Source organism: Besnoitia besnoiti, chromosome III, assembly GCF_002563875.1.
Source record: "Besnoitia besnoiti strain Bb-Ger1 chromosome III, whole genome shotgun sequence".
NCBI lineage: Eukaryota > Apicomplexa > Conoidasida > Eucoccidiorida > Sarcocystidae > Besnoitia > Besnoitia besnoiti.
In genome coordinates, this window is record NC_042358.1 from 639,039 (window position 1) to 652,594 (window position 13,556).

The following is a 13,556-nucleotide window of genomic DNA, read 5'->3' on the forward strand; positions in this document are numbered from 1 at the left end:
GCGCGTACACACTCGCAGAGAGAGGAGAAGGGAAGGAAGCGACAGCTGAAGGAGGGACCTGGGAAGCTTGAGAGGAGAGCGAAAAGCGCGCCACAACGAAAGATTCTCTACTGCGCAGTTGTACGTCTCTGTTGGGTACACAGAGAGAAGACAGATCGTCTCCAGGTCGAAAAGGAGCGACTGATCAGGGCAGGGAGAGCGACCCAGAGGTGCTTTTCTTCGGTCCCTCCAGCCACGGGTGAGTTTGTTCTTCACTGCCTCGGTGGTGACTCGTTCTTCCAAGCCTGCTCGCGGAGAGTCGATTCTCCTGGCTTTCCGCAGACGAATTCGTCTTCAGAAGTTGCCGCTGAGGAGAGACGAGGTCTCTGCTGTCCTGCGTACCGCACGCAGAGGAACAGTCGGCGGCCGCCACGATTTTTCTGCAGCAACTGTATGCGAGGAACCCGTTTGCGTTGACCAAACAAGAGAGTGGAGACTCGAAACAGACGCAGGCCCGACGCAGAAGAGAAGAAAAATTTACTTTTTTCGGGCTCCTGTGTCTCTTTTCCTCTCTTCCTCACGTCTCCCCTCTCCAGTCTCCCACCGTATATCTGTTTTAAGTTCAGTGGAGGTTGGGCATGCCCTTTGGTTGGCAGAGGGCAGCCCGTGTTTTCTCTTGTTCCTCAACTTCCTTGTGGCAGGCTCAGCACCGTCTTCATCCATGCTTCTGCTTGCGTTTTACGTTGTCTCCTCATCTCCTTCAGGAGGCCTTCCTCTACGTTGGCGTTTCTGTTTTTTTCTGTTTTTTTTGTTTTTTTACGCGCTGTCGCACTGGTCAAATTTGCTGGACGGTCGCCCCGCCAGCTTTGTTGTGTGAAGTCTCGGCTGCGTCGTGCGCCGTGTCACTTTCTTTTTCTTCTTTCGTTTCCCTTTTCCCCTCAGGATCTGCTGTCTCTCGCCCAAGCCAGTGGGTGGGAGGAAAGGACGCGACCGGTGGAGGCGCTCGCTTTCAGGGGCTTTTCGTTCAAGTAGAATCGGTGCGCTGGCCTTTCCAGAAGGCCGAAGGAGACTTTTGAAGAGCAGCGAAGCGGCGTTTGCAAGTCCCGGCCCCCCCTTTCGAGGGCACCCTGTTCTCGCCCGTCTTGTTTCTTGGCGTGGCCTACTTTTCACACACTTGTTTTCTTTTGCCTCGGACCATCACCTAGTTCTGGTTCCGCTGCTCTCTCTACCCCGGTCTCCTCTTCTTCGTCTTTCCGTTGAGTCTGTCCCTCTCCGTTCTTCACCTTCCCTTCTTTCTCGCGTTTCGGGCATGGAGGACGGCCGCGGTGCGCCGCCGTACGGGCGTGGTCCGCCGAATGGGGACAGGTACGGCCGGGAGCCCTGGCGCGGAGACAGGCGCGACCGCGACAGAGCCGAAGGCGGTCGCTACGGGGGCCCGCCGGGGCGCGGGTCGCGGGGCGACCCAGGGTACTACCGCGGTGGAGGGGGAGGCGGCGACTACTTCTATCGCGGCGGCGAGCGCGACTACTACGGGCGTGGCGGCGGGAACTACCACCCGCCGCCGAGCTACGGAGGCCCGATGCCGCCGGCGGGTGGAGACAGAGGACCGGGCGGCGCGCCATACTACGGCGGCGGCTCCACGCACCCGGCGCCGATGCGCGACCGCGAGAAGCACCGGAGCCGTTCGCGGTCACCTGCGGGGACCGGGCGCGGGGGCGTGGGGAGCCGCGGCGCCCCGCGGCAGCGGCGCAACCGAGACATATCGACGTCGCGCGAGAGGTCGCGGTCGCGGGAGCGTCGTCGTCGGCGGATGCAGGCGGAGTGCATTCGTCGCGCGGGCGGGTTCCAGAAGCTCGCAGACAGCGAAGGCCACGAGCCGATTCGTCTCTTCTGGGACGGCTTCCAGTGGGTCGCGAAGACGGGCGCGGCGTCGAACCAGGGCGGGTCGGACGCTGCGACGATGAACAGCACGCGCAAGCTGCGGCGTCTGTACTTTGGCAACTTGCCGCTGCACCTAGGCTTGACAGAGAGCACCTTCCAAGAGGTCGTCTGGAACGAGATGAAGGCGCGTGGATTCTGCAATGACCCCGAGGCGAACCCCGTGCTCTACGTCTGGTTCGCGAAGGACAAAGGCAACTACGGCTTCGTCGAGTTCTCCTCCGTCGAGGAAACCGAGCGCGCCCTCACGATGGACGGCATGCTCTGCATGGGCATCCCCCTCAAGGTCTCTCGCCCCAACGACTACTCGACCACCTCCTCTGCGCAGACGCAGGCGATGAGCGTCATGGGACAGCAGGCTGCCGCCATGCTCATCGGTCAACTCGCCGCGCCCGGAGGCCCTCCCGCAGGTGGGAACCGAACGCCCTCCCGCCCCCGAAAGCAGAGCCGATTCACGAGCAGCGACACATACACATGGATGTGTGTGACGCGTATGTATATATGGGTGTGGATGCATGTATGTGTATGCATCTAGCTATGCTTGTACACACGTACATTTGTTTACATATGGATACATACAGATGAATGCGTATATATATGCGTGCAGATATGTGTGGACGGGTATGTGTTTTCAGGAACGACGCGTTTCCTGCGGATCATGCAGATCGTGGATCCGTCGACTTTGAAGGAGGAAGAGGACTACGAGGATCTGCTGGAGGACGTGAAGGAGGGCTGCGAGAAGGCGGGCAAGATTGTGAGCGCGCTGGTGATTTCTCCGAAGAACAAGGCCTTGACGCCCTTCGAGCTCTGCGATGTCGTGCTCGAGTACGGTACGCCGCAGGAAGTGGATGCATGCATTGTGGCGATGGCAGGACGCAAGTATATGGGCCGCCCGCTCTCCATGGTGCGTCTGGAGGAGACGACCTTTCAGCAGTACATTGCGCCGCTGCTGCACAAGTGAACTAGAGGGCGACGGCGACTGCCGCAGGAGATGAGCACCGCGGAGGCAGCGAGCCAAGACTGCGGGGAAGCAGCGAGAGGGCTAAAAGGGGCCTCCCCGCACCCACACCGGCGGCGGCGGCGGGACGAGGCGAGAGAGCAGGAAGCAGAGACGCAGCCTCGGGGGCAGAGAGTGCGTCTGTTTGTCTTTTCGTATATGAGGGAGCCTTGGCGCGGGGGAAAGGAGCCTCGAGCGAACTCGTGTCCTTACATCCGTTGAAAATGAAAAGCGGAATCCTGCCACACATGTGCAGGCGTGCGCTCAAACGAAGGGCACCCCCCACTCCCCCTCGCGAGTGTCATCTCGACAGCCGCGCGCATCGAGGCAGACAGATGCAGTGATGCAAGCGTGCACACCGCATACAATGGTACTCCAAGCGTCACTAGTTAGGCGGATGTATTTAGTGTCGCCTGTATGTCCGGCGCAGCACATGCATGCAGATATCTATGGCAGAGGCGGCTGGACTATGCTTTGCAGCGCGAGGAGGGTGGCCTCGAGAGAGAGATTCAGCTGTGGCGGGCGAAGATGTGGCGGGGATGCGAGTGCCGCCCTTATTTTTGCCGGCAACTTGCGTCAAAACCGCCGTCGCGCGAGTCGCCTTGGGTTCACACAACCGTGTCCATCTTGACTAGGACGAGCCAGACATGTGATCGGACCGCTCGTTTTTCCGTTTCTGCGTCCGGCCTCCGTGGGCGGGTGATGTCTGCATCATAAAAATCTGATTCCTACAAGCTTCTCGCTCTTCACTCTCACCTGGCAGCCCGCTCAGGGCGCCGACGCGCCGAGTCGCGCTGCAGAAGCTACCCGCCCCTCCCCCCCCCACCCCCGCCTTGGTCCCGGTAGCCGCCTATCAAGGCACCGAGCAAAACGACCTGCACAGAACCTGTTGCCCCTGCCTGTCTTTTCTACATCTTGTTTCCAGTCTGCTGACTGGAATCCTCTTTCTGTCCAAAACGGCGCATGCACTGAAACGCACGCGCAGCGGACGGCAGCGGGCTTGCCATCGTATGCGACTCAAAGCATCCACCTGCTTGCTCACGGGGCTCGGGTTACCAGAAGCGGAAAGTCTCTTCAGTTGAATCCTAACGACAATCTTTCAAAGCAAGGACAGGAGAGCCCTGTTCAGGTAGCGTTCTTCGCGAGGCAGGACGCTTCTATTTCCCCGCCTTCGGGGCAGGCACAGGACAAGGGCGACACAGACTGGAGGACTCGAGCCGACTAAACTTTGCAGTCGCGTGCCAAATCGCGCATCTGTAGAGAACAGCATCTCCACCGCCGCTGCTCAACAACCCGCGGCTGACAAGCTGACGAAGCTGAGGCAGGGCCCTACTCCCGCTGGGCGAAGCTTCAGAAGATCTGCATGCACCGCTGCAACAGATGACTGCATGTGTACATCTGTGCGTCCACTTCTCTAAATCTCTATCGCCAGACGTGTGTGCGTCTGGGCTCCGCCTCGTGGAACCAGCCAGGGCAGAGAGCGGCGACGCCTCGCGGATTCTGGGCTGCGTGCGAGTGGGAGTGGACGGGTTTGAGACCAGAGAGCAGATCGAAAGTGCTTCGATCTGCAAGAATATTCTCTTTTTTCCGGCGGGTGCATCTCCACGCAAGGCAGAGAGTGATTCTGAAGTAAAAAACCCTCTGGCGGCCGCGGCACCTCCTCGTGTCTGCTGTACGCAGAGAGAGCATGTCCCGATGCATGCGGGCGCGAAGTCAAGACAAGCGCGCGCCATGGGATTCGCGTGTTTCAGCGGCGCGTAGAAACGTGCGTTCTACATCCTCTCTCCTTCTTTCTACGTGGGCTTGGCTCCGCGTCTTCGCATCTGGGATGCGCCTCTCTCGCTGGGCTGTCCCTTCCGACCGCGTCCGCCTCCTCGCGAGCCCCGGCGCACACATCAAGACAACGGGCCCGGCCGGCGCGTGTGCGGCGTCAGGCTTTTCTCCATTTCTGCCCCCTTTTTCTTCCTTGTAATTGGACTCAGAGGTCTCCACCGGCTCCGAGAGATGGCCTTCCTCGCCTTGCCGCGACCTCAGCGTTCCTCACCCTGCCACAACCTCCGCGTTCCTCACCCTGCCGTGACCTCCGCGTTCCTCACACTGCCGCAGTGCGTGAACGTTACCCCGCTCCCTGCAAAGCTGCAAAGAACGCACTCGTCTTCGTGTCGCGCTTTGAATGTATGACTGCACTCGAGACTTCGGCTGTATCCTCTTTCTGATGAACCCGTAGCCGTGGCGATCGATCTGCTTCAGTATCTCGCGCGATTTATTATCCATTCCTTGAGTCTCCGCCTTCTCGCTCATCTCTCGTCCATCCACGTCAGCGTCTCTGTATACGGCTGCAAATCGATGCAGGCTGCAATAAGGCCTCTTCCTGCATGTATAAGTCTATCTACTTTTTTTAAAATTTATATATATATATATACATATTATTGATATAAATACATATATATTTATATGTTGGACTATCGCAGTGCGGGTCCTTCTTCACTTCGCTTCGCGCGCTCGCGCACCCTCCGTTCAAATCCCGAGGGACTACTCGCGTGCGCCTCGTTTGGGATCCTGAGTGGCGGGTGTCAAGCGTTTCGCGACATGCACAGTTTGAATCATTCGCTGGCCTGGCTGATGAAAGCCAACACCCCCGCGAAGCCCCCTCTCCTGCCCGTCGCCCCTCCCTTTTCTCTCTCTCCGCGTTCCTCGCGCTTCTCTTCCCGATGACCGACCCGACAAGCTGCATGCGGCTCTTTGCCCTCCCGGCCTCACTCGTGGCTGGCCTCGTCTCCTGGCTTCTTTGCTTTGCTTCATCTGCCAACGCCCTCACTGTGTTGCCGCCATGTGAGTCCCCTCCATCAGGCGCACCTGCCCGGCCCTCGGGTCTCTCTTCAGCGCCCAGCCTCCTTCCCACCGCGACGCCTCCGGCGCGGTCGAGTTCGTCTCGCGCGCGGATTGTCTGCGCGCCGCCGGAGGGGCTTGCGGACGCGCGCGCCGCGTATCTGCGGCTTCGGCGGAGCTACGTCATCGTTTACCTTCTGTCTCAAGCCTCGGAGTGGATCCAGGGCCCTTACATGTACGCGTTTTACGCGTCTGCATGCGCGCTCCCTCTCCACCGCGTCGGCTTGCTGTTTCTGACTGAGTACGCGTCCGCCGGCGTGTTTGGGTGCCTCGCAGGCTGCTTGACTGACCTTCTCGGCCGGCGGCGCGCGTGCGTCGCCTACTGCCTCTTGTGCATTCTGTCAAGCAGCTTGACGCGCTGCTTTCCCTCGTGCTTCGCGTCGCTGCTTCTCGGCAGGCTGGTCGGGGGAGTCGCCCTGAGCCTGCTAGAGACGGCCTTCGAGGCCTGGATGGTCGCGGCGCACCGTCACTTCCGGTTTCCGGATGCCTGGCTCGAGGAAACGCTCGGCACGTGCGCGTTCTTCAACGGAATCCTCGCGATCCTTGTCGGCCTTTTCACGTCTCTCGTCTCAAACTTCCTCGGCGCCGCGGCCAGCTTCGACTTCGCCGCTCTCTTCGCCCTTCTCTGCGCGGCGAGCGTCGTCAAGCTCCTTCCCTCCGTGCCCGAGGGGGGGGACCGCGAGGGCGAGGAAAGCCCGCGGAAGCCGGCGGCGCGGACTCGCCGGCGTAGCGACTGCGTGGGCAGATCCGAAATAGAAAGCGGGCGACCGGAGGTTTCTGAAGGCTATCGGGAGACCGAGGAGAGAAGCAGCACAGAGCCCCGCGAGAGACTGCAAGAGCCGAATCCTTCGTGGACAGGCGACGCGGCTCAGGGCGACGGGGGAGGCGGAGGAAGGAGACAAGAGAGGACGGGCGAAGAAACGCGAGAGATCCGTGCGAATGGAGAAGTCAAAGCGGCCTTTAGAGGCGAGAGAGACGAGAGGGAAATCCGTCAGCGAAGCCCACACGACTCAGGGGAAGAGGCGTCCCAGGGACCTGCGATGCAGGTGGTACACAGCCGTCCACGCGTGCGCCACAGGGGAAGACAGGAGAGACATTTACTCCCTGAAGAAGCAGGTGCTCAAGAGACGTTTTCAGGCGAAAGAAGATTCTCGCGCAGCAGACCGCCCGCTGCCGTGTGGCGCCTGTTGTGCAAACACCTGAAAACCGCCCTGGGGCAGCTTGCACAGAGTAGACCGGCGCAAGCCTGCGGAGCCATTCAGATCTTCTTCGAAGTTCCCATGTACATTTTCTTCGTCACGTGGACGCCCGCACTTGGCCCAAACATCGATCACGGCCTCGTCTTTGCGTGTTTCATGGCATGCGTCGTCCTGGGCAGCGAAATCTTCCTCCACGTAGGTCTCGAAGAAAATGTCCAGTTTATTATGGACAGCGGGCGTATTCGAACTGCTGCATAGGCTAGTCACCTGGATATATACTCTCGTCTTTATACATGCCAGACTCAGAGCGTCTACATATATATATATATATATATATATATATATATATATATATATATATATATATATATATATATGCGAATCGAGGTTCTGCGCGCCAGGAGGGTGTATTCGAACATAGATATCTATTCTATGTACTGAGACGGTGACTGAGTGTTCTTCGGGGAAAAGCGTCATGCACGTGCGTGCCAGGAGTGTCCAGTTGAAAGCAGCGCGTTGGCGATTTTTTTTAACTTACTAGCACTGGGCAGGTGTCAGTACGATTCGCCCAGAGTGTATCCCTGGCGACTGGTGCTAGCACACGGAACGGGGCAATGAGAAGTGAAGGCCGGCGACAGAAGCCGCGCATCTCCGCCTCTGTTTAATAACTGGAAGCGCCAGAGACTGGCTTGAGCAACACTCAGGAGATACTTCGTGGACATGCGTACATGCGTCCGTGTCTGTGTTTCTACGAGGACGCGGGCACGCCGCGCCTGGCTGGTGCTCCATTCCCACGGTTAGACTACTTTTTCACTAGTCATGCGCTGTAGCCTTGCTCTTCGAGATCGGCAAGGCGCATGCCCCGTGACCCCTTATTCTTTTTTTCAGCTCGGAGAGAAAGGCAGAACCCCCCCCTGACACTGCGCGACGCACTGAGCTTCGGAGCCGTCGCGCTCTCCGTTCCCGCATTCGCGTCGTCACACGTCGCTCGCTTTGTGGCCTTTTGCCTTTTCGAAGTAGGCGAGAGAGGCTCGGGCTGACACACAAAAGAATGTGCGCTTTCCTTTCTGCGCACACGCGCGTCATTTAGCGCCCACATGAACGCAGGTGCGCTAGGCGCATCCGCGTGGAGGTAAAGAGAGTGGTTTCCGCATGTCTCTACGTCTGTACTCGAACTCCCACACAAGGGGATTTCGATGCGCCGGCGACGCCCGTGGCGACGGAGTGGAGGCGTACACAGAGCTGTTGCGAGTGCACTACTGACAAACGCGAGGTCAGCAGCCGGCTTTTCAACTAAATGTATCTATATCTGTGCCTGTATCTATATATTTACATATAAATTTATATTTATATATACGTGGATGTGGCGTTTCTATGTGCGCTGTTTTCTGTCAGGTGGTGTGCGGCGTATACTATCCGGGCATCGCGACAGTCCGCGCGAAGGTTTTACCGGACGACACGCGGGCGACACTCGTGAATTTGTTTCGCCTGCCTCTGAACGCGGCGATTATTGTGCTGGGCGGATGGGGGATGACCGAAGTGAATTTCGGCCCTCTCTTTGCGTCTTCTGCGGCCTTGACGGTGAGGGCGACTTTGGGCATCGCGATAGCCCAGACAAAGATGTCTCGCCCCTGGCTGGGTCTCTCCGCCTCTAAGCGAAAGCGACCAGGGGGTCCTGCAGGTCTAGTGCGGATAGAAGGTGTGCCCGCCAGTGACACAAAAGAGATACCTAGACTCGAAAAATCGGATCTGAGACGCTTCGCCGCCCGGCGACTGACCAGGGGCGGGCACCGCGTCTCAGTTTGGCGAGTAGAAAAGCCAAATTTGGAACGCAGAGACACCTGCTCATGTCGTCAGCTCCTCTCCTCACATGCATACACACGCAAATATGCATGAGGTATGAAATATATATATATATATATATATGTATGGTTTTGCGTGTTTGTGCATGTAGACCTATCCACACGAGATCGTGAGCAAATTCAAACTGCCGTTCGGCCTGCGTAGCGCCTTCGAAACCGCATTCCTGGCTGAAAATGCGTGGTTGTGTGGCGCATGTTTCAGGCTGTCTCTGCACTCCTCTGCGTGTATCTGGCGCAGATGGAGGAGGAACACGATCAGAAGGAGCTGCACCCGAGTGCAGTTCGGACACGACAGGAGTTTCATGCAGTCCTTGTATAACTTTTGCTGGAAGTTGGAACGATGCATACCGGATTGTCTGGCCCGGATAAACATATCTTTTTCTTCTGTGCGTGACAGCAACTGTGGCGTGTCAGCCCCATCCCGCCATCTTTCGGCTCTATCACGTCACTCATCTTGCGTTCATTCAGAGCGCTTCTTACGGACGATATGCCTGTCGGTGCATCGCGCACAGCTTTGGAGCGCTGCATGCTCACGTCCTCGCTCTCTCGAGAAATATATGTATATTCATATAGTCCTCGAAGGGAGTTGAATTGCAGATAACTTCGTCGGGTTCCAACGCCTATATGCATATATACATATATGCCGAGAGACGTGACACGCTTCCGCGTGGAACGTGTGTCGCTGCTCTGCTTGGTCATGGAATAATAGGAGAGCTGTGTGCCGAAATCTCTGTCTCCGCTCAGCACCTCTACATTTTCTGCGCTCGTCTGCTCATAACTCCGCTCCCTTGTCCGCGCAACAGGCCTGTCGGCCTCTCGCGCACTACCGCTGCGGCGGAGACGTATTGGTGCTTTGTCTGTAAGGTATGCGCGAAACCGTAAGCCCATTCGTGGGCAGAAATGGAACATTTCTGTGTCTAATAGCGTCTTTTGAAAGCACTTCGATTCCGCCTGTCACACGGCGCTGCGCGAACCGGAGCTCTCTTCATACAGTCGCGGTTCAGCTCTAAAACTGGATCCCACATAGCGTGTGCTCTATTCGCATATGAATGTTGATTGCTGAATCTTTCTTTGATTGCTGAATCTTTTTCCTGGATATCTATGCCAGTGGTGTGACGTCACTCTCCTTGATACTTTTTTATACATCTACGGACGCAGTGCTGCGCGTGAACTCGGCGAGTGTCTCCTGGAGGCAATCTTCGCGCGTCTGCCTCTTTCTTCCTAGAAAAGAAAGATAAAGCCTCTATCCGCAGTAACAAATGCGCGAGGACGAAGAGACAACGCTTCTTTTTATATGAGTCGTGCTAGCTTGGAAGTCGGGGCGGAAGAAGACTTTTTTTCGCAGAGCGTCGAGCTCCAGAGATAGGAGCGAATGAATGAGGTTTGCAATCGCATTTTGAACGGGCGTGCCCGCAAGCGAAGCAGTCCGAAGGCGTCCGAAAAAAGGGAAAACTGTGTTTGCACATCGCTTCAGTTTGTGAAATCGCCCTCCGTTGCCGAATATCAGTGAGCGATTTGCAACAAACCACTGTTGTACGAACGGCGAAGCTTCTCTGCGACTGTATACGCCGCCGCCGCTAAATATACGTAGTCGCTCGTGTGCACATGCGCAGGAGTCTGACTGTCCTGCCACCTCCGTCCACGCATACACATCAATACCGCTATATACATATATACCGATGTAAATACGTATCTCCGTGGAGCCGTGGTTTCGCTTGCGAACAACAAGTTCCCCACGAAAGCGAGGCCTAAGACGTCGACTACTCCGAGAATCCGAAAAGCGAGAAATCCCCTCCTGCTGTTCCTCCTCCCTCTTCGGCGTCGCACCGAGAGGGGCGCCCGCACTAGGCAGACCCCAAACGACGCGCGGGCGCGAGATATTCAGACACAGAGGCGCGCCCGCGCGACCCGATTCTACGTACATCCACATACACAAATATGTCGAGACATGTTGATTTATATATTTATATGTAGATATAGGTATACATATACTCGGTGCTGCACCCAAAGCTTTCGTACGCTGTCGGGACAGCCTTCGCGGCAACACTGCGTCAAGCGCACCCCCCCTATGAACTTAGAACACCCGCGCTGACAACATACGTACACACATACATGTACGCGCATATATTCACATATACCCATATATATACGTATATATATTATTGGTTTTTGAGTGCGCATTTCGGCGCTTACGGCGAGGCCTCGTCAATGCGTCGATTGATGCGCTGCGCGACCTCGGAGAGATACGGCTCCACCTCCGCGAAGCACTGCGTGAAGCATCTCTCGCGCTCCATCTCGAACTTGGATTTGTCGACGGACGTGTCTGGCTGTGCGAAGCGGGTGTAGCAGGTCTGAAGCACGCGACACAGCGCCACACATCCACGCACATAATGCCATCCCTAAACGCTAAACCGCGCCCATCGCCAAGCCATATATATATATATATATATTTCAAGCCATATATATATATATATATATATATATATATATATATATATATCGTGGATGCGAGGTCGAGACCCCGGCTCTTGAGAAAGCGCGCTTAGCGTCCGAGAGGCAGACGCACAGAAGTAATGGGGCAACCACATGCAGAGAGAGCCGCAATTGAGTAAAGATCTCTCTCTACATCTGGATGTACATACAAATATTTACGGCTGTCTCGCACGGCTGTGCGGCTACGCCGAGTAGCGCGTTGGCAGGCCCCCGATCTGGCAGCGTGATTCCCCCTGTTTTTCGCAGGCCTCGTACCTTTTGACAGCTTTCGAGTTTGCTCTGCAGCACCTCGGTTTCTCTCTGCACCGCCCGCATAACGGCTTCGCCGGGCTGGTGGCAAGAGGTCATGCAATCTGCGATTTTCATGTGATCTTCTTTGTGGAGGTCGAAGCAGGAGACACAGCACTCGAACGCGCGCTTCTGCAGAGGCAGCGTTTTCTTCGTGAACGTGGAGATCATATCGTCGAATTTGCGCTGGAACTGGCGCGCGCCCTCCTCCAGCGAGGGGTAGCCGTTCGACGAGGAACTCATCGTGCGAAACGTAGCGAAAAACAAACAAACAGGGGCGACAACGCGAACCCGGTGCGCAGGATCCGAGCCCACAGAGCGAGGTCGCCGCGGCGGAAGTTAGATGCAGGCCCGAAGAAAAACGTCGCACACCCAAAAAGCGAAGCAAGGGAGGGAGGACGACCGAGAAGAAGGCAGCGAATTTCGTAGGGGAGACCGAAAAATCTGGAAAAAGACCAGACGCGACAAGAGCACAGGCGACGAAGACGAGAGACGGCGGAGACACTTTTTCGGGGACGACAAACATGGGCCTGCCGGCGAGATCCAAACAAAAATACGACACAAAATCACGAAATACAGAAAAAACATTGTATTTGACGAACGAAATCCCACGAATCTGCCTCGCATGCACCGCAGCGGGAAAAACGGCACAGGAGCGGGAGCGCGCATACAGCGTTCGGAGACGCATGCGGAGCTCGATTTACGCAAGCAGATTGTTGTTTCGCTCCGCGGCGTGCAAAGAGTCGTGAAAGGCTGCCGCGAGTTCTCACGCGTTTTACGAGCTAGAAACAGGAACCGAGAACAACGGGCTGCCTCGTAGGAGTCACCGAGGCCCGGCCAGCATGCAGCTAGGGCAGGGGGCGTCGGGTTCGGAGCGTTCTAGCGACTCCCACGCAGCAAGAGCGGCGATTGCTTTTCAGCGAAGTTCGTAATTCAAAACACACCACACCACTACACGATACATGTGTAGGAACCGGTTGTAGGAAGCCTCCTGCGAGCTCTCTAGGGTTGTTTGCTGAACGGCCTCTGTGAAAATGCCTCGGGGCCTGGGTACGTATAAACACAGATGCAAAACCACGAAAAACTCCGGAAAACTGAAACCCTGCATGAGCAAAGACAGACACCAGAAACCCTAGCTGCCCCTCTCTATATACGACTATGCAAACACGCAGCGTACAGGACTTCAGTTGAGCAGCGAGCGCGAACCGCGGGGTGGGCTTCGCGCCATACCCGTTGCCAGATGAGCAAAAAAGAGACTTGTTTTCCACGTGCGCGGATGTTCACATCTGTTTCTACGCGTGTGCATACGTTGATTTCCAGGGCTGAACCGAATGCTGCGTGAAAAAGAGGCAATCTTTATTTGCTTGAGGCATATCTGTGTAAACCCTACGTATACGAGCCGGCGTTATTACAGGCATCTCCCGTGCTGTGTGACGCAGGCGTACGTAGACACACAGATTCGCGAAGAAATCAGAACGGAAAATTAAGTTGGTTCAAATATGCCTCAGAAGCCAGATGTTCCAGCCTGGCGCCGCGCCGGTGACCTCTGTTAAAGACGCACGCCCGCGCATGGAGGTCATCTTGCGTCGTTTTCTCCTCTGCTTTGAAGCCGAACCAATGTCATCGATATCCCTGCGATGCAGCTTGCGGCGAGCGGGGACCTGGCGTGCCTCCTCACTGGTTTCTACTCTTCAGCTACACCCCCACATAGAGCCAACGCCTTGTGCGACAAACGTGTCTAGAACGGAGTCTCCACGAGTGCCAGGCTGCCCCCCGCTCTAGCCGGCTACGTCCTCAGAAACAAGAGAAAACATCGTTGCATACAACATCCTAAATTCGCATCATGCGGCTACCTGTCTAAATAGGTGCTGAACGCTTCAGCGCAGAGAAGCGACAAGCCCCGCTGGAGCA

General features: G+C 56.6%; 3 protein-coding genes across 3 annotated transcripts; 2 read left to right on the forward strand and 1 right to left on the reverse strand.

Annotated features, from left to right (window-relative positions):
* Positions 1-1,288: 1,288 nt before the first annotated feature.
* BESB_044080 (splicing factor U2AF family SnRNP auxilary factor large subunit, RRM domain-containing protein) lies at positions 1,289-2,878 on the forward strand (the record flags this gene model as incomplete). The annotated part of the gene is made up of 2 exons (XM_029362859.1): positions 1,289-2,327; positions 2,553-2,878. 2 exons carry the CDS (start codon positions 1,289-1,291, stop codon positions 2,876-2,878), a joined length of 1,365 nt encoding a protein of 454 aa, XP_029220225.1.
* Positions 2,879-5,625: 2,747 nt separating this feature from the next.
* Positions 5,626-9,183, forward strand: BESB_044090 (transporter, major facilitator family protein; the record flags this gene model as incomplete). Its single annotated transcript, XM_029362860.1, has 3 exons — positions 5,626-7,197; positions 8,398-8,583; positions 9,067-9,183. The coding sequence occupies 3 exons, from the start codon at positions 5,626-5,628 to the stop codon at positions 9,181-9,183; spliced, it is 1,875 nt and encodes a 624-aa protein (XP_029220226.1).
* A 1,870-nt stretch (positions 9,184-11,053) lies between these two features.
* On the reverse strand, positions 11,054-11,888 carry BESB_044100 (YOU2 family C2C2 zinc finger protein; the record flags this gene model as incomplete). The annotated part of the gene is made up of 2 exons (XM_029362861.1): positions 11,054-11,215; positions 11,613-11,888. The coding sequence occupies 2 exons, from the start codon at positions 11,886-11,888 to the stop codon at positions 11,054-11,056; spliced, it is 438 nt and encodes a 145-aa protein (XP_029220227.1).
* Positions 11,889-13,556: the final 1,668 nt, after the last annotated feature.